Source organism: Nannospalax galili, unplaced genomic scaffold, assembly GCF_000622305.1.
Source record: "Nannospalax galili isolate Female #2095 unplaced genomic scaffold, S.galili_v1.0 scaffold235, whole genome shotgun sequence".
Taxonomy (NCBI): domain Eukaryota; kingdom Metazoa; phylum Chordata; class Mammalia; order Rodentia; family Spalacidae; genus Nannospalax; species Nannospalax galili.
In genome coordinates this window covers 6,733,227-6,754,094 of record NW_008338118.1, presented here as the reverse complement: position 1 = coordinate 6,754,094, position 20,868 = coordinate 6,733,227, and the positions used below count along the sequence as shown (strand labels likewise).

Below are 20,868 nucleotides of genomic sequence, written 5' to 3'. Positions count from 1 at the left end.
TTTATTTTTATTTTATGTGTCTGAGTGTTATGCCTGCATGTGTGTAAGTGCACCCGTGTCCTGCAGTTCCCACGGAGGACAGAAGAGGGCGTCGGATCTCCTGGAACTGGAGTTAAGAATGGTTGTTCGCTGCCATGTGGGTGCTGGGATTCAAACCCGGGTCTTCTGCAACCAGTGCTCTTAACCCCTGAGCCATCTCTCCAGCCCCATGATTGTACTTTTAAAGAAAATATATGAATAAGTTATTATTTGTGCCCTTTAAATTTTTAAAAAAATTATTTATTCTTAAATTATGAGTATTTTGCCTACATGTATGCATGTGTATCACATGCATACAATACCCATGGAGGCAAGAAGGCTTTAGATTCTCTGGAACTAGGGTTATGGATGATTGTTAGCCACCATGTTGGTGCTGGGTACTGAATCCAAGTACTCTGGAAGAGCAGTCAGTGCTTTCAACTGCTGAGCCATTTCTCCAGACCCCTATTTTGTTGTCTTTAAATGGAACACTATCCCAAATACAAGATAATTTTAATATAAGATGGTTGCTATTTAAGTATCATAATCACTAGTTGTTGTAATATGTGAGAAAAATTTGTAATACATTAAGAATTAGATTCATAGACCCCAGTAAATTTAATATTTTCTTTGGAGTTTCTCTATTTCTAATGGTCTCTTATAACTGATAAAAATTGCATGCTCATTTTATGTTAAAGAGCCAGGCAGCATTGTGAAGCAAGGTGGGAGTTAGGGGAGATAATGTTATTTGGGTCAGTGATGTTTCAGAATTGTGGAGAATAAGGTAAGGTTGTTTATCCTGGAAATGATAGTTCCTAGTATAAATATAAGCTATGGAGTGCAACTCTTAGTCTGTCTTAAACAGAGGATTTGACTCTCAAGTATTTTAATTTAAAATTCAAATTGTTAATTCTTATGTTTTTGTTTTTTAATTTTAGGTTTTAGCATAAAGGCAGTGCCATTCCAGAATGCCATCTTGAATGTAAAAGAACTTGGAGGTATAACTTTTAACATGCTTTCTATGTCTGGCCTTGACTTTGCTAATTTGATATTCATGTCATATATGTAATTCAAACATGGTAATTTATTCTAAGTGATTCATATTTTACCATTTCACTTGATGATGTATTTTGTATTAATACTGCCTTTTCTTTACATATCTGTTAAAAGTTGCTGTAGTATTCTAAGTAATATAAACTTCTATGTGAATTAAAGAATGAATTAAAGAATGAATCGTACAGCAATTGATATGCTGTGCTCATTGATTTTACTTGTTCAAAAATTTATTCTAAAAGAAACTTATGAAGATAATTTAAGTATCATTAAAAAGTAAACTACACAGGGCAAAGAATTGCATTTAAGTTTGATTTTATACTTCAAGTTTGAGTGTATTCAATCTTTTTAGAACCTATTTGTCACGATAATAAATCTTTGCCAACGGGCTCTTTGCTAGCCAGGCACATTTATTGGATAGGCTGTACCCCAAAGCATACATCAGTCAGTCTTTCATTACACTCTCTGTCTGGCACTTTTTTGGTTGTGTTTTATGTCACTCAGGGTCTTAACCCATGTAAATAGATTAACAAAGAAATCAGTCAATTCAAAGAACCTACTAAATTCTCTTATGGCACAAGAAAATACTAAGTGCCAGAGTTCAGTATAATATCCATGAGCTTAATGACTTAGAAGGAAGTTCTCTTCCATTTTCTTAATCGTGTTACAATAGTAACCTTACCCTGCCTTTTGGTTTTGGGGGATCTTTTTGTTTTCCTTCTTCTGCCAGGTCATTCTGATTGTGGCTTAAGTTTAGGGCTATGAAATAGAAACACCAACTTTATGTCATTTTATTAATGTTTGGTACCTTCCTATATTTTTCAATAAAATGTTGGCTAATCATTTCAGTGCCTGTTTTCGGAACACTGTGTCTAAGACATATTTGCCTCTGATGGCCACTGTGGCAGCCAGTACTGACTTTTATAAGCATCGGTGTGTTTTAAAGAAAAAAAAAAAAAAAGAAAGCCACAACAGGCTGGGCCTGGTGGTGCACGCCTATAATCCCAGCACTCAGGAGGCAGAGGCAGGTGGATCTCTGTGAGTTCAAGTTCAGCCTGGTCTACACAGTGAGTTCCAGGCCAGCTTGGGCTACAGCAGGTAGACACTATCTCAAAAGAGACCAAAAAAAAAAACCCCAAAAAAACCCCAAAACAAAAAACCATCCATGATGGAGCAATCATGTCTTTTAAGATACTGTTTTCTTTGCAAGCGGGGGGGAGAGGGGGTGATACAGGGTCTCCTTGTAGCCCCACCTGACCCGGAACTCACTGTGTAGACCAGGCTGGCCTTGATCTCACAGAGTTCACTTGCCTCTGCCTCCAAGTGCTGGGATTAAAGGTGTACACCACCATGCCCAGCTGATGTTATCATTTTGAGAACAAAAATCATATCATAAATGTTGATCTTAACCAAAAAGCTGAGAAATGATAAAACATGAATAGTCTTGTAATAACTCTTTTATGTAAAAAAGTCTCACAAGCTACATTTTAGCATGGTAAGTATTTTAGTACTGCTTTGGTTTCTGGTGGCTATTTTCCCAGTGGCAATATTATTTTCAGATATTTTGGAGTCAGAGATCCTAATACAAAAATCCATAGAATCTAAGTGTATGGTTTGAAAATTCTGTTGGTTTTCAGTATAACTGGTACTAAGTATTTTATTATTAGGCTAGACACAAAACCTTCATTGAACACTCACCAGGTGTAAGAAACTGTTGATGAATTGCCAAGGTATTTATTATGTAAGATGTTTATTTGGGTGAAATAGTGCATGTGTCTGGACAGTTAAGAAAAATGAATGCTTGAACTCAGAATGTTGGCTCTGTGCCACTGAAACTGAGTGCAATAAAAGATTAAATTGGAGGACTAGGGGGATGAAGGATAGGAGTATGCCTCTTCTTAAGCAAGGTTTGTTTTTGATGAAAGAACTGGGCCCCAACTGTTGCTCAAACAGAAATTGCACTGGAGAGGATCCTGTAGGGTTTGGTGGTCATGTTTTAATTCATAACAATTCTATTACAAGGTTTAGCCATGAAGGTATAATACAGAGAATTGGAGCAGGCTAATGATATTGGGGTGTGTGCATGCATTAGTATGAAAGAGCAAGTCTTGGGCCTAGTCATAGATTCTTTTTCTTCCCTCAACTTTAATAACCCTGTTTTCCTCAACCCAGTTGAGGAACCATCTCTGAGGCACAGGTATGTTTCAAAGTAGAATGTGTGCATTTTTATATCATAGCCTCAGGAGCAAACAACAGAGGGAGTTGATTCTTCAGTGGTTCATTCACGTGTTTATTATTTGAAAACTTTCTGGGAAGCTGTGGTATTAGGATGTGTCTCACCCAGAAACACTTAAAAGCCTAAGCTAACACATAAGAGAAATCATAGGATTTAAAGAATAATCTAAAGCCAGGCATAGTGGCATACACCTTTAATCCCAGGATTTAGGAGGCAGAGGCAGGTGGATCTTTGTAAGAGGCCAGCCTGATCTACATAGGGAGTTTCAGGCCAGCTAGGGAGGGATACAGGAGAAAAGAGTTGAGTGTTTGAGGACCACTGTGGGATGATGTGAAACGTGCATTCACTAATGGTGGGTTGCTCAGAAGATATGGTAATTGGAGTTCAGTAGGTTTGTCAATCAAGGGAAAAACGCTGAATTCAAGGAGGAACTCAAGAAAGTACTTGATTAAGGTAGGCAGCTAGTAAGAGCTAGGGAAACAATGGAGTCTTACGAGGAAGACACAGTTAGTCAAGTCTTCATCCTAGGGTTAACTCAGGAGACTGGAGTGGCCCTGTTCCTCCCTGTGCACCTATAGAACCTTCCTCTACCCTTGCAGAAAACTCCAAGGCTTTTCATTACTCACCGTTCCAACCTTAAGAAAAATTTCTCACTGTTTTAAATAAAAAAAGCTATGAACTTACTATGTTCCTTGTCTATTAAGAAGAAATGGTATGGATTGAAATAACAGTGACTAATGGGGCTAAGTTTAATCAAAGTTACTTAGGGACATCTTGACTGATATATGCTTGCATACATGTATATATATTATACATGTGCTAAATATATTATATATAGGAATAGATAATGCTATATTCTTTTTCATTTTCTTTTTAGTGACCCTCATCCACATTAGCTCCTTCACACATGCTTTCCCACTATTTACACCATTGTTCCACAATAATCGTGTCTAGCATTGTCATAGGTGCTGCAAATAATGTCCAAGACACAGCCCTTATCTTCAAAGAATGTATGTTTTACTGATAGAGATGGCCATGAAAATACTTACAGGAAATTAATGGGATTTTGGAAGTTAAGGGGACAAAAATAAGTATCAAAGTACAAGAGAGATGATGACATAGATGTAGTAGTACAATGCGGCAGTATGACGGGCCAGTTCAGTGTTCACTGTTTTAGGAATGGCTTACCTGTCACACCTGCCAGCCTGCACTGATTATGCTTGTGTTTTCATGTAGCATATATGTTAATCATATATTGTAATGGTTTTCATTTTGACATTTCCATATTTCTACAAAAAGGTATTTGGGTTATAGTCACCCTTATTTTCTCTCTTGTCCCTTCCCATTCCTGTTGACCCCCTTTCTCTTCCCAACTAGTTTCCTTTCTAGTTGTTGGGTTTTGTTTTGCTTTGTTTTGTTTTTGTTTTTTTTTATTTTTATTGTTTGGTCTCTTTGAGACAGGGTCTCCCTGTAGCCCAAGCTGGCCTGGAACTCATGATGTAGAACAGGCTGGCCATGAACTCACAGAGATCCACCCTCCTCTGCCTCCTGAGCCCTGAGATTAAAGGCATGTGCCACCAAGCCCAGATGGTTTTGTTTTTTTAAATGACCCAATGAGTTTAGTTAGGGTTGCTTACATGAGCATGGATGAGGGTTTATTGACAGGAGCACTGGCATCTTACCAGAGCCTGCATCTGAAGAAAATCTCTCCCATTTCCACAGCAAGTATTAACTGCCAGTCATGCCTCAAGGAGGGTGGGACCTTTGAGCCCCTCTCCCATCAATGAGGGAGTGTTGACAAGCTCAGTCTTACACAGGTAATCGTAACTGCTGTGAGTTCATGAGACAGCGATCCACAGCACTCAGCTCCTTCCATTAGTGCTTACATCCCCCCCCCTTTTTTTTTAATAGAAGAAAGAGTTTATTTGGACTTGCAATTCCAAAGAAAGAGTCGCACTGGCATCTTACCAGAGCCTGCATCTGAAGAAAATCTCTCCCATTTCCACAGCAAGTATTAACTGCCAGTCATGCCTCAAGGAGGGTGGGACCTTTGAGCCCCTCTCCCATCAATGAGGGAGTGTTGACAAGCTCAGTCTTACACAGGTAATCGTAACTGCTGTGAGTTCATGAGACAGCGATCCACAGCACTCAGCTCCTTCCATTAGTGCTTACATCCCCCCCCTTTTTTTTTAATAGAAGAAAGAGTTTATTTGGACTTGCAATTCCAAAGAAAGAGTCTGTATATTGGGGTAAGCAAGGTAGTAGAAAGCAGCAGGAGGCAGCCAGAGCAGTAAGCTCAGAGCACACATTTTCAAGCATGTGCAGGAAGCGGAGGGAGAAATTGAAAGTGAGTCCAGCCCAGTGACATACTTCCTCCAGCAAGTCACCTCCTAAACCTCCCAAACATCATCACTAGCTGGGAACTAAGTGTTAAAAATACTTGCGCCTATGGAGGACATTCTCATTCAAACTACCACACTCCACTCCCTGACCCCATATGCTCCTGGCTATATCGTAACATAAAATGCATTTAGTCCAACTTTAAAAGTTCCCATAGTCTTTCATGGTCTCAACATTGTTCAAAAGTCCAAAGTCCAAAATCTCTTCTTAGACTCAAGACAATGTAACCTTCTATAAATTCAGAAAGACAAATTACATACTCCCAATATAAAATGGCACAGAATATATATTCCCACTCCAAAAGGGAGTAATGAGGGCATTGTAAGGAAATATGAGACCAGAGCAAGAACAAGGCCCTGCAGGGCAAGCATCAAGTCCTGTAGCTCCATGCCCAATGTCTGGGGCTTTAGTTACAGATGGCAGAGACCACTCATACCCAGAGACAGCATTCCACAGCACTCAGCTCCTTCCGTTGGTGCTTACATTTCTTTTCTTTCTTTTTTTTTTTTTTTTTTGCTTTTTGAGACAGGGGTTCCCTGTTACCCCAGCTCTCCTGGAAATCCCTATGTAGACCAGGCTGGCCTTGAACTCACAGAGATCCACCTGCCTCTGCCTCCCAAGTGCTGGAATTAAAGGTGTGCGCCACCACGCCCGGCTAGTGCTTGCATTTCTTTGGCCCTTTCTTCACTGAAGTCTCTTGAACCTTGGATAGACAGGTAGAGATGTGTCATTTAGCACCAACCATTCAGTAGTTTCTTATTCTCAGCTCTTGAACCAGTTATAAATTTCTGTAGTAACAGCCACCTGAGGCTCTGACCAAAGCTGATAGCAACACAACAGCAGTAATGTATGAACAAAAACATAAATACCTGAAATATAGCCTGAAGGGCACAGCATATACATTTAGCAAACAGCAGTAGTATGATTATGCCTGTCTTTATGTGAAATTGGAACTCTAAACTTTCTTCTTCTTTTTCTCTCTTCTTTTCTCTCTCCATTGGTCTTGCTCACTTAATCAGTACAATTTCCTAGAGAATAGTTGCTGGTATTACAAGACACAGAGACTTGATTTGACTGGGGTTCTCTTTAAGAACGAGATGAGAATTAATTGGTACATGTATGTTTAGGTGGTATAGTGGACATGTGAAGCATTTTGCCCAGTGTCTGGTGGAAGAGTAAGGTTCCCACACATCATCTGTTGTGCCTTTTATTGTTGTCGATGCCACTCAAAGTCTGCACATGTTGGTATATTTTCATTAATGTTGTATTAATTGGACACCATCCTGACAAAATGTGAACACCTTCACCTCATGCCCAAAGCTATAATAAGGTAAATATGTAATTATTACCGCTGCTCCTAGCAACCTTTTTTTTTCTCCCTTCACTCTCATATTTTGAGGTCTTTCAGGTCAAACTCTTGTTCAGTTTGGGTCCTGCCTCCTGACCCTGGAGCCATGCTTTCTTCCTTTGGTTTCTTTGTCCTTCTGCATATTTCTAATGTCCAACCTGTCTAGAACTTCCCATGAGCATTACATTTTCATATTCAACGAATATTTCCAGAGTGCATTATCATTTGCTAGACTCTTCTAGGGAGTTGTAGTAGCTGTGGTATAGCACTGTCTTTGTGAACCAGACGAGGAGGTAGGAGGCAGAGGCCCTTGTGTCCTCCTCTTTTCCCCTAATTAAAGCAAAACTCATTTCCTATAGGGCTGGAAGAAATCCTTGGGTTAGTGCTTTCCTGATGCTGTCTAGCCATTCATTCTACCTTCGCTCTGACCCCTTGAAGGGCTTTTTAATATGTTCACTGAGTTGCTTTTACCTATGTGTTCTTTCACTCAGGTGATCTTTCATTGAGATTAATGTAAAACTCTTTTCTTATAGTTTGAATTAACTTAATTGTCTCACTTGCAGCCCACTCTGGCTTTAAATTTGCAGTCCACCTGCCTTAGTCTCCTGAGTGCTGGTATTAAAAGCCTGTGCTCTCCAGCCAAGCCAGCTCACTCTGGCTTGCAAGACACCTAACAGAAATCCTGGGTGGACAGATGGACTGCTCTTTCAAAGAATTTTTCTTCTTTAGTGACTGATTTCCAAGCTCACTCACTGTGTAGGATTCTGAGCCCATCCATGTTCCTGTATCTATTTCCTTGTTTGTAAAATGTAGCAATAATAATTTCTGTGTCATATCATTGTTTGAGGACTAAATTATTTACTGCCAGCCAAGAGTTTGCCTGCCTATAGATAACATTATGTAAGTTTGTGCTCATTAAAATTACACTCTTGGGCTGGAGAGATACCTCAGAGGTTTAAGAACACTGACTGCTCTTGGAGAGGACCTGGGTTCAATTCCTAGCACCCACATGGCAGCTATGAACCATCCTTAACTCCAGTTCCAGGGAATCCAAAGCCCTCTTCTGACCTCCATGGCATTGTGTGACATGGGTGCACTCACATACATGTAGGCAATACACTCATACACATAAAATAAAAATAATAAATAAAATATTTTTTTTAAATTACACTCTCTCAGTCCCCCCTCAGCCCCCAAAATAAAATTAAAAAAAAAAAAAAAGAAAAACCTCCTTTCAAACCTTTCAATAAAACTTTTCTCCCAGAGTCTCTAAAACAAACAAATCTCATTCCCAGAGTCTCTAAAACCAACAAATTGAGTGTTTCTCTCTCTGGACATTCTTCTGTCTCTCTTAGACAAGATATTCTTTCCCCTTGTTGTGTCATACTCCTTGAAAGTGAAAAGCCACTAGGAAGGGGTCACATTGGAGTTTTTTGTGTAGCTACTACCATAGCCTTAATACTCCACATGAGCTGGTTTTAAATGTTTTTGCCTCTTTCTATCTTGTCCAATCTTTACTTCAGTTTTCAGATTTCACCTGAAAAATCTCTTATCTGTCTTTTCCTCTTGATCGTTCTCTGTTTGCCTCATGTCATTGAAACGCATTGCCGAGGTAGGTGAAGCATCTGGTGCTGAGCTGGGCTTTCTAGCCTTGTCTACGCTGCCCTGACATCACAGCTCCGAGAGCTTATCATTTTAGAAATGTGCCATCCTTTAATCTACAACCAGAGCGTTTTAATGCATTCATGGATATTTTTTATCCCAATTTGGAAATTTTGTATGTGAATTGATAGAATCCAGAGATGAAAATTTCATTTCTTAACAAGCTTGGTTTGTTATTTATTGATAGGGATCCAGACACGGTAATATACTCTAACTGAATTCTGGAACCATGAATGGTTTTGCCAAATGACTTGTTTGCTTCCTCTAATATTCTAATGAGTTATGTCTGAATTGTCTCTCCGTCCTCCTCCAGACACCATCCCACCCGGTGCCCTCTCTGGCAGTTTTGTCTTCATGGATGACATTTGGAGACGCAAAGGAAAGCCGACAAGCAGTTAGCTGTCTCTTAGGCTTCAATATTCATGGCTGCTATTTGTCAATCAAATGGGAAAAGTTCTTAAGAATTTGTGTGTGTGTGTGTGTGTGTGTGTGTGTGTGTGTGGTGTTTTACCCTTTAAAGAAAAGAGAACTTTTTTTTCTTTTCTTTTTTTAGAGAAGGCATCAAGGGCTGTGTGGAAAGTGCATGTTGTATGTAGTTACCCGCTTGCTTTAGCCCGTGCAATTGTGACTGAATGATTTTTGAGGATTGTCAGCTCAGCCATTTTTTAAGGTTGCTTCTTTCAGCAGCCAAGCTGTTATAGGAAACAGATGTTGACTCTGTCCTGTTTCTTTGTTTGCCTGGAGGAACACGCCTCCTCACAGTGAAAGGTGCTGTTTGTATCCTGCTAGTTATCTCCGGGTGCTGTTTATCTGTCCAGGTTATTTGCATTTCTTAATTTCTCCAGAAACTGTCCAGGGCAAACTTCTTGACAGGCAACCCAGGGGACACAGCTGCCTGTTTCTTTTAATTTCTGCCTTTGTATCTAAGCCATTTGATGTCTTTCACCAAAATAAAGCTCTTTCTTAAGTCTCCTTTGACTGAAACTTAGAGGGAAACGTAGCTCTTTCTTTCTTACCTGCACATGTTCTCTTCCCCATGTGTATTATGCATTATAGCCCCACTGCTACCTCTTATGACAAACAAAAAGGTCCAGGGACATGCATACGGATTTAATTTCATCCCTAACTCTGCAAGGCATGATACACCACAGGGGAGAAGAAAAGACAGTGTAAGCCAAGCAGTTGGTTTTGCATTAGGAAAAGAGACAGTATAGTCAGATAGACTTGCAGATATTGACCTGAGAGACAGGTGGATTTGCTGGGATTTCTTGCTGGTTTGGAAAGAGCAGTTTGCCATCTGTAGAGAGATGGGCATGTGGGAAAAAGGGGACACGGAACTGTGTCCAAGGCAAAAGAAGATGGCAGCACTGAAGGAGGCCTGGGCAAGACCATGTTAACAGAATACCATGGGACCATGCAATTATAGGTAGCAGCACGTAAGGAAGTGTGCATATTTTGTATCTGTTATGTAATTATAAGAAAGAAATGTCACTCAGCAAGGAAAGTGTTCTCTCAAGACACCCTGCCACTTTGTATCTTGTTGTTGTTTTGTTATCTGTAAAATGCAAGCTTTAATAAATCACCCCCATTTTATTTCCCAAAGGATTGGGCTGGAAGGGAAAAAGTTAAATTGCCTAAGGCTCCTCATGAGAGATGCTTTAAGAATGGACAGTGATATTTTCACTAATTCCATTTTTATGATCATGGATCTATTGTGATGTGTAATATTGAATGGTTGAAACTTCTTGATACAGTATTTTTTTCCTTATCTAAGAAAATAACCAGGCCTTTCTGGAATGGGACTAGCCAGTTAACTCCTGGCTCTTTGAGTTATGTACTCTATCACTTAAGCTTAGGTTATACTAGGGGAAATGATATTGGTATAAAGCCAAGTTACTTGGATGTTAGTTGAAAGACCACAGCTATCTGAATCGGTTGAACAGGATCCCAGGGTGGTGGTGTTCAAGCGTTTTTTACACTTGCTAAGGGAAAACTGAGCCAAACTGTTATCAGAGCCAAATAAATGAATCTAGAGGCCCAGAAGTCTGTTACTGGCTCATGTAGACCTGACCTTAATTTTTGTTTTCTCCTGGAGAAGTGCCCTAAGAAATTAAAAAAAAAAAAAACTTCTCGGTCATAGTCCCATGCAGTACTGAAAGTCCACTACTAAGACTATATACATAAAGACTATTCTAGAAACTAGTTTCCTGGTCTTTTGAGCCCCTTGGCAATAGAGATTCCATGTGCTTCTGAAAGCTGCTTCACCACTGTTTCCTATTTAGGGAGAATTGAGTCATTGCTCATTCCAGCTCTACCAAACTTGCTCCCAGAACATTTGCCTTGGGTTCTTAGCTTAGCTTCCTGTCCCTCACAAGGGAATAAGTATTACTGTTTCTCCCAGGGGTTGCCATAATAACAACCAATTTTCATTGTGTATTTGGTTTCAGTGTGGTGTTGCAGCAATAGCACTAGAAGTCAGGAGACCAGTATTTTCCTCCAACAAACAAGCCACGGGACACTGGGCAGGGCACTTAGCTTTTCGAAAGCAGTTTTCTTTTTGAGCAGCTAATGATGCTGATAACTGTCCTCCTGTTTGAGTATAATATAACCTGAGCATTTTTATCTCAAAACTCATAGTTTGGCTCTGACTTGTGAATCTTAGAGGCTGCCTTGAGCCATTGTGCAGGACTGTGCAGCATTATGTGCTTTGGTGGGGTTTTTTTTTTTTCCCCCATCTTAGAGACCTCAGTTGTTTATTCTGTTTTTATGTGTGGTAGATACATAGGTAAGCTTTTTTTTTTTTAATGTTATGTGAAGCATCATATTTACAAGAATGAATGAATACAAACTTAACCAAGTTTTTATCTCTGTGCTATCCTAAAAAGTCACTATGGTTTGATATGGTATATCTTATCCTAGGATTGAGTACAGGATGCAGTCTATATCAAATAGAACACAAGAGAGTTCATAGAGAGAAAGAATCCAGACAAAAGTCGTGGAGGGAACAGTGGGTTTGGTTTATGGATGGGACAAGATGGGAGAACTATGAAGCACTGGAAAGCACATCATAACTATATCAGCACTTTCAAGGCAAAGGGAAATTTGTGAAATTATTCAAGACACTAGTGTAATGAAAGACCCTTCAGAAGCAATATGTGGACTGGTTAGTATTTCATTTTTGTTAGTGAATATCAACTACATGCCAGGCAATCCTGCTGCCCAGATTTGTGCTTGTACACATACATACACATGCATGCATGCACACATACCATCTATGTTTTCATGGGACAGAAAGTTGACCATAATGATTGTATAAGTTCTCAGAAAAAGTTAAACTTTGATAGATTCCTGCAATTGGAATGGCAACTTGGAAATTGATAAGAGGTAATATGCTTTTAATGATGTATCATTCACCAAACTAAATTAATTCTCTGGCATATCCAAAGTTGAATTAAACAGCTTTGCTAACTTTGTTGGTTACATCATAATTTTTTTTGTTTTAATTTCCTGAGATTCATTGTACTGTTAAAAGACTCCATTGAAGGGGCTGGAGAGATGGATCATCAGTTAAGAACACTGGTTGTTCTTGCAGAAGACCCGGGTTTGAATCCCAGCACCCACATGGCAGCTAACAACTGTCCGTAACTCCCGTCCCAGGGGATCTGACAACCTCTTCTGACCTCTGCGGGCATTGCACTTACCTACATGCAGGCAATACACAAATACATATAAAATAAAAATAATAATAAAATATTTTTTAGAGAGAGAGAGAGAGAGAGAGATTGTCCTTTTCATTTTGTTCTGTAAGGCTAGTTACCAATTTTAATACAAGTACATAAAGTACTTAAATTTAAGTATCTTACATGACTAAAAATTGAAAGTCTGAAATTTTTTTTTAAGTCCTATTTTCCCTTCTTGACCCAAACCCTATGGTATAAAATATATAGATATACCCACACACATTTGTGTGTGTGTGTGTGTGTGTGTGTGTGTGTGTGTGTGTCAGAAAAATAACAAACAAAGGCAAATTAAGTCTATAACCAAGATAGGCTTCAATCTTCAACAAAGGAAAGCAAGACAAAGCTTAAGACGCAGACAATGAAAACCTGAAATAGAAGTGGAATTCATCAGGATTATTAATCAAAGAGCTCATCAGAGTTATTAATTGGAGCTCTACATTTGGAGCTGTGCCTTTATTTTTCTTTTCTCCTTGTGCTAAGTAGTGGATAGCAGCTGTGTTTACCCACAAACTAAATCCTTGAGTGTGGGTGCTAGACCCAGAGACGAAGGCCAGTGTCTCGGTATACACTGACTGCCAGGTGGGTTAGAAAGCCCACACACACTGGAGACAAGCCACTTGTCTGTCCCCATTAATCACTGAAAACAGACAGTGGTAAACAAAAGAGCTGGCAGACAGAAATTCTCAAACAAAGATGAGCATGTAATTATGACACACCACAATATGAACAAAGTCAACACCATAAAAGAAAGATACCCAGTCAAAAATGGAAGAGAATGTATTCAAAGACCTAGAGATAATAGAGTGATCAGAAGAAGATATTCAGAGAGCTGTAGGAAGCCTTCGCATTCATGAAAAGAATCAAACACAGAAATTAGGAATTAAAATTTTACTTTAAAATTTAAAATAAAATGTTGATACAACTCACATGTAAGTTACTAAAGATTGAGCTAGAGAATTTCCTCAGAATGTCATGCAAAAGGAATACTTTGGAAGTATGAGAAAAAGTTGAGACATAACAGATAGTTACAGAAGTTCCACTGTTCTTCTCCATCCATGTAATAAACACTGTTAAAAAGAAAAAACTATAGAAAGGATAAAATTGTCAAAGGAATAATAAGGAAAAAAGCCTCGAAAAAGACAGAATATTTATATTTAATATGTTCCGAGTGCCACACACGCAAGCATTACTTTTTATTTCCTCAAGTGCATGTGTGTGTGTGATTTGTGTGCATGTGTGTATGCCTGTTCACATGTATGAGTACATATGTGTGAGCTTATGTGTGTGTGAAGGTGCTTGTATGAGGGGGGTGTGGGTGTGTTTGTATGCATGTGGACGCCTCTGGTTGACCTTAGGAGTCTCCCTCAATCACTCTCCACCTTATTCTTTGGCGGGGTCTGTTAATTGCTGGTGTGGCTCATATGACTAGTCAGTTTGCTCAGGGGATCTTCTGTCCCTGCTTTCCAAGCCCTGGAATTTACAGGCAGGCCATCATGCACACCCAGCATTTACATGGTTCTGGGGATCTGAATTCCAGTCTGCATGCTTGCATGGCAGATGCCTTAACCACAGAACCATTTCCGAGTCAAAGCATAATTTCTTATATCAACATTTTACTCCTACATAAGATAAAGACTTTAATTAACTAAAGAAAAATTGAAGTTTATCTAAGGATATTCATGAAAGCAGTAAAAGTTGGGTGATAGATTCTCTCTTGTTTTTTTTTGTTGTTGTTGTTTTTTGTTTTTTTGTTTTTTGTTGGTTTTTTTTTTTGGTCTTTTTGAGACAGGGTCTCCCTGTAGCCCCAGCTGTCGTGGAACTTACTATGTAGACCAGGCTGGCCTTGAACTCACAGAGATCCGTTTGCCTTTGCCTCCCGAGTGCTGGGATTAAAGGCATGTGCCGCCACACCTGGCCCGGTGATAGATTCTTAAATGGATTGTTAAAAAGTTTTCAAAATATATGTTCAACTCCTGTAATAAACCATCCTAGACAATGAAGGTAGAGTTCCCAGTATCAAGTACAGTTTTACCTTCCTTGGAAACATTTTTTAAAAGAATGAAAAATTTAGAAATGGAAATATATCATAAAAAAATCAAGGAATAGTTGATAAATTTAGCAAAATTAGAGAAAGATATAGGACAATCAACCAAAGTTTTGATAAGGGACTGGAGAGATGGCTCAGAAGTTAAGAACACTGACTGTTCTTGCAGAGGACCCAGGTTTGGTTCTTAGCAGCTGCATGGTGGCAAACAACCACCCATAACTCCAGTTTCAGGGGATCCGACACCATCTTCTGACCTCCTCACGCATTGCATGGCACAGGTGCACTTACATACATTCAGACAATACACTCAGAAACATAAAACAAAATAATAAAAATGTATTTTTTAATTTTGTTAAATAGAAACCATGTAGATATCACAATAAATGTAAATAGATTAAATTATTTTAAAAGTGCTGTAAAAATAATATAACATACTCAACCAATGATAAGACATTTTAATAACAAGCTATGGTAATAAAAAATAAAGGGATAGAAGAGATACCCTATAAAAAGTCATTGAAAAGAAGGTCTTAAAATAATATTAGTTCAGATGAAGTGGAGCAGAAATTATTGAGTAAATAAAGACATGAACCTTTAAAATACTTAGCTTCAGAATCCTGAACTATATACAGCTAAAACTTTATATAGAAATGTTGAAAAAGAACCAATGGATTCATAATCAGTAAGGAATTAGTCTGGTGTCTTCAAAAGACAACTGATCAAATAAATGAAAATAGGTAAGGGATTTGAATAGTCAGTTCATGTACTTGGTCTAATTGATAATTATATTTTATACTCAAATAGAAAATTTGTTATTTTGAAATATATCTAAATTTTTACACCTTATCATGCATATGCTTTCTGGTTGAAATTCAGTAAAATTAGAAATTAATAGCAAGTAGACAAAATACACATCTAACAGGATTTCAGAGTTTCTTATACTATGAACAAAATTTAAATCTAAATGGATCCAAAATATGAATTGAAAACTCAAAAAACCCATAAAACTCCCAGTAGAAAACATATGAAATGATCTTTGTGACTTTGAATTAGGCAATGATTTCTTGGATTCTTTCTTCGATTTGTATTTGCAGACTTCCACTTTTTAAAGAGTGACAGGACAAGTCATAATGGGAAAAACATTATTTGTAGATACTGGTAAAGGACTTCTATCTAGATGTATAAATAACCCACAATTAAAAAATTGAAATAAATATAATTACAAACTGGACAAAGGATTTTGTATTAGTTACTTTTCTGTTACTGTGATAAAATACCATGAAGAAAAAAGCATCTTATAGAAGAGTTTGCTTTTGCTTACAGTCCCAGAAGGAAAGTTTTTTAATGCTGGGAAAGGCATGGCATGGCAGCAGGAATGGGAAGCTGGCAGATCCCTCCCCCACCCACACACACACAAAGAAACAGAATAGGAAGTGAAGTGAGGCTACAAACTCTCAAAGACTACTCTCGCTGACATACTTCCTTCAGCAAGACTGCACCTCTTAAAGGTTCCATAACCTCCCCAAACAGTACCACCAGCTGGGAACCAGGTGTTCAAACACAGGATCCTCACTGAAACTACCACAGGTTTACAGTTCATTAAAGATGGTAAGCACATGCAGATAATCAGTTGCAAAGATGTGGAACATATAGTGATTATGAAAGTAGAAATTTAAACCACTATGCATCTATTAGAGTATTTGCCTAAAAAATCTGACAACACGATTGTAACTGTTACCCCTCCTATACTGCCAATAGAGGTACAAAGTAATACAACTTCTTTGGGAAACAGAGTGATAGTCTCAGAAAAGGCAAAACACTTTAATTCTATTACTATCAAGTTATTTCAGAAATAAGGTAAGCAAAAGAATATTTTTCTACAGTCTTGTCTATAAATGTTTGTAGTACCTTTATTTGTTGTGCCACAAAACTGGAAACTACCCAAATGACACCAATTGGTGGACAGAAAAATTATAGTACATCCATATAATAGAATACTATTGGGCAATAAAAATGAATGAACACATTAATGCATACAGCAATATAAATCAATCTCAAAATAATTAAGCCTAGTGAAAGAAGCCAGACAAAATGAAATAATATTCATATGCAGAGCAAATTTGTATATTATTAAATGTAGAATTGTGGAAAATGCAAAATAATATTCAGTACTTGAATGGTTAGTGATTGCCTGAGGCAAGAGGAAAAGAAGACCAGACTGGAGGTGGAAGAAGGTTTAGAAAGATCATCAGAACACTTTGAGATGAATGGGTATACTTATTATCTTGATTTTGGTGAATGGTTTTACATGTGTAATATGTGAAACTTAGCAAATTATACATGTTAAATATGTATAAGTTTTCAATTATACCACAGTAAAACTATGGAAAATATTCTATACCCTTCAAATTTAAGATAGTTTTAGTCACCTCAGGGTAGAACTAATTATATGTGTATTTCTTAGGGAAGTTGGGGTTCTTTTCTTAAATTGTCTTCCAGTGAAAAGGTATTTTAGAGGGCCTGAAGAGATGGTTCAATGATTAAGAGTGCTGGCTGCTCTTGCAGAAGACCCAGGTTCAAATCCTAGCACCCACATGGTGGCTAACAACTGTCCCTAACCCTAGTTCCTGGGGAATCCAGGGCCCTCTTCTTTTGACATGGGTGCACTTACATACATGGAGGCAATATACTCATACACATAAAATTTTAAAAAATTAAAAAATAAAATACTTTTTACAAATTTTAGAACATCTAATGTAAAATCCATAGTTTAAATTGAACATGGCTGGTAAAAGACTAAGAAATACAGCAATTACTATGTAATATATATAACTTAATTGTTAAGATGGCATATGTAAGAACTTAAAATGCTAATATTAAGATGTTTTTCAGCTCCATTGATTTAATATGCGAGTTTTAAAATCTCATTGCTTCCTGATGAAAGAAGACAGAATCTGTGTGCAGCAGCATGCAATTAATGAAAGAAATATGCACGGCAGATTTATTATCTAAAGAGTGTGAATTTCTTAGCGGTTGTGGTTCATTCTGTGCTGTTGCTCAAAACCGTAGTAGTGCATTATTCTCTTTCCAGTCTTAATGGTTAGACCTTAACTTAAGAAAACTATTTTGGTGATTCTGAAGTTGCTACATTTAGGTCTAATAGAAATAGTTGAGATGAGGAGGAAAACAATGGTGTTAATATGAAAAAAGCACATTAAAAAGTACCTGCTCCTAAAACACAGAAGATAATTGCATTTTTGAAATCCACTTTTTTTTGTATATATGTGTGTGAAATGCCATTTTTGGTTGTTGAAGATTCTTTATAACTTCAAATCATCTCATTGGGCCAGTCTTGTATAAGCCTTATGTTATCCAGACTGTACTTCTGGTTGTTTTCCAACCAGACCTTACTTGGACATAAAAAATAGTATATTTTCCAAGTCTCAGCTGAATGCCTGGCTGACATTGTTATAGACATGTTTAGCTAAGATAATATAGGAAGGTGGAATAGTAATGTTTTCTGTCTCTGTACATTGACATCAGTGATCTCTCTGGAGTGGGAGTCACCAGTACCATGTTAATTCTTGTTGGGATTTATTTATTTATTTATTTTTTGCTTGGTTTTTGTTTTGTAATGGTGGATAGTCAACCCAGGACCTTATATATACATGCTCTTTTTTTCCCTAGGGTGATAAGTATAAATTTTTTTTAAATATTTGATCTTAAATTCATAGTTGGTGGTGGCTGTTTGCCAGAGCAATGATGGAATGAATATATGATTAAACAACTCATAATTTAGGAACCAGAGACAGAGTACTAACCTTTCTTGTTTCAATTTTTTTTCTTTCTTCTAAAGTCCTCTAATCGGACTTAGATAATCACCTAATTCTCCCCTTACTAATTAGGTTGAATGTGTCTATGAAGGTGGACTGAATATAATTCAGGAAAATAAAAATACAGAGTTATTTTTCTTGGCACTTAGTTGTCTCACCAGGATGGAGGTTAAGACAGTCAGATATGGATACATTAACATTTTTCAAATGTGGTTTATCTTTACATTTTTATCTATAGTAGCCTATTTTGTGAACATTTAAGTTATAGGACCAAGTAATCTCAACTTGAACAAATGAAAATTCATGTAAGTAGTGGTGGTGATAAGATCCAAGGTGATTATGTCTTAAATGTAGAAATAAACAAAGAATCTAAATTATTTAGGCATACCTTTGAACAGACTTAAAATGTTCCAGTCCCTTTTTAGTCTGTGTATATCCATAAAAAAAATGGTAAGAGGCTCAGCTTGTAAATCCTTGAACACATCTGACCCAACAAGAGTGGCTGGTGACAGATTCTGACAATTCACATTGGTAAATGCAGCTATTTTCTTAGGGTTACATCAAAAGCTCATTTCCCCCTCCATATTATGTGTGTTAGTTTCATCATTTTAGTTTAACCCTCACTAGAAATTTTTTAGAGCCCCCCCCCACCGTCATGTATACTAGGGGATTTTTACCATAGCTGTAGGAGGAATAATTTCGTGAATAAAAGACAAGGCAGAACTAAACTCAAGAACCTTTGTGTTAGGTGAAGTTACTCTTGAGTTCTTTCAAGGCCTTGAAAGGAATCAGCAACATCCATTGTCATAGGAGCTCAGTGGAAAGACCAGCAAACCCACTGTCATATTACCATCCAGATCCAGGAAGTTAATTCAGTACAAAGTGAATGAGCACGATAGATACCAGATACTAGGTGAAAGAGCCTCCTTCTCTAAATAGTAACTCTTGACAGCCCCTGCTGTGATGCCAGTTAATAATCAAGCATGGCTGGGCAGCCTTCTCTCCTCTCTGCTCAGAGTTCAGGGCCACCTTCTAGACCATTTGAAATAGTGGATGATTCAATGCTCTGAACTTCTTCCTGTAGTTCCTATATTTTCTGGTGTTTGATATTTTTGATCTCTTGATGGGAGTCAAAGGACTGCTCCTTTGTCCCATTACTTCCTGAAACTAAATCATAAAGCTTTCCTCTTAGATGAATCTGCCCACTCCATGCTTACTTTCTCCTTCAGGTTGCTAAATTTTGCTTCCTTTCTGATCATTGGGGAAAAAGAAAATGCCAAAGAGCTATAGATACTACTTTCCTGGAATCACTTCACCTAATCTGAAAGAGATTTAATATATATATATAGTATAGTTAATTAATTGGGGTTCTTTGTTCCCAATAATTTTTGCCCTTCTCTGAACTGACCTGCTTAGTTTGAGTTTTAAGGCATTTACAAAAAAAAACTTATATGAGGGAGTAAGGGGTGAACTTGGGTCTTATTTATCCAGGCTTTGGTCAAAGATTAATGGCCATATTCCTCCCCAAATACACTGTGACTGCTTTAATAAAATAGCACCATTTTAAAACAAAGTTGTATTGAGGCTGAAGAGATGGCTCAGTGGTTAAGAGCACTGGCTGTTCTTGCAGAGGACCCAGGTTTGATTTCCAGCATCCACATGGTGGTTAACAACTGTAACTCCAGTTCCAGGGGATCTGGCACCCTCTTCTGACCTCTGTAGGCAGTGCATGACATGGGTGCGCATGTAGGTGATACACTCATACACATTAATATTTTGAAACAGTGGTATTATACTCAGTAAATGCAAGGAAATCCTGTTTGTACTGATTCATGCAGGAAGCATTGAGTAGTATCAAATTTGAGGGTTCTAATGACGTTTTCATTTGGGTTATATGGATATACTATATTGTTAAAGTGAATACTCTGCCAATTTCATGAAAGGAGTTTCGGATAATAAATTTTGACACCACCAGGACCTGACCACCATTATCATCCATGGGTACTGTGCTTCTGGAAATAGATTAGTAGGATATAGTCATCTATCTTTTAAAATATTACTGAGATTACTGAGGTCTTATTTTAAGGCATATATAGGTGTATATAGTAATACATGGAGTTTATTAGTAGGTTTTGTTAGATAATTTTCTTTTACTTTGAACTTTTTTTTTTTGTTTTTTTGAGAAAGGATTTCCCAGTAGCTCCAGCTGGCCTGGAACTCACCATGTAGATCAGGCTGGCCTTGATCTCAAAGAAATCTGCCTGCCTCTGCCTCCTGAGTGCTAGAATTAAAGGCATATGCCACCATACCTGGCTTGTTATATAATTTTCAATATCACAAAAAGAATTATTCATTTTGTTAGTTTTTATTCAACTTTTTGTAAGTATTGATGCTCTAATGTATTTTATATTTGGTTCATATGTATGTTTCCTACATGATTTCTGAGTCATAAAGGTTATCTTGTCTAAGTATTATAATGTCACTGCAGTGTTCTGCTTATAGGATTCCTCATCCCGGTTTCCTTTACAAAG

General features: G+C 37.7%; 1 protein-coding gene across 2 annotated transcripts in view; it reads left to right on the top strand.

The window, feature by feature from the left end:
* Positions 1–20,868, top strand: part of Arl15 (ADP ribosylation factor like GTPase 15) — a 430,866-nt gene that overhangs the window by 178,128 nt on the left and 231,870 nt on the right. Inside the window, exon 3 of one of the 2 annotated variants that reach the window (XM_008832947.3) lies at positions 957–1,016. The exons of the other annotated variant lie outside the window; for it this stretch is intronic. Within the exon in view, the coding sequence (XP_008831169.1) occupies positions 957–1,016 (60 nt within the window). The remainder of the gene's footprint in view (positions 1–956; positions 1,017–20,868) is intronic. 2 annotated transcript variants of the gene reach the window in all.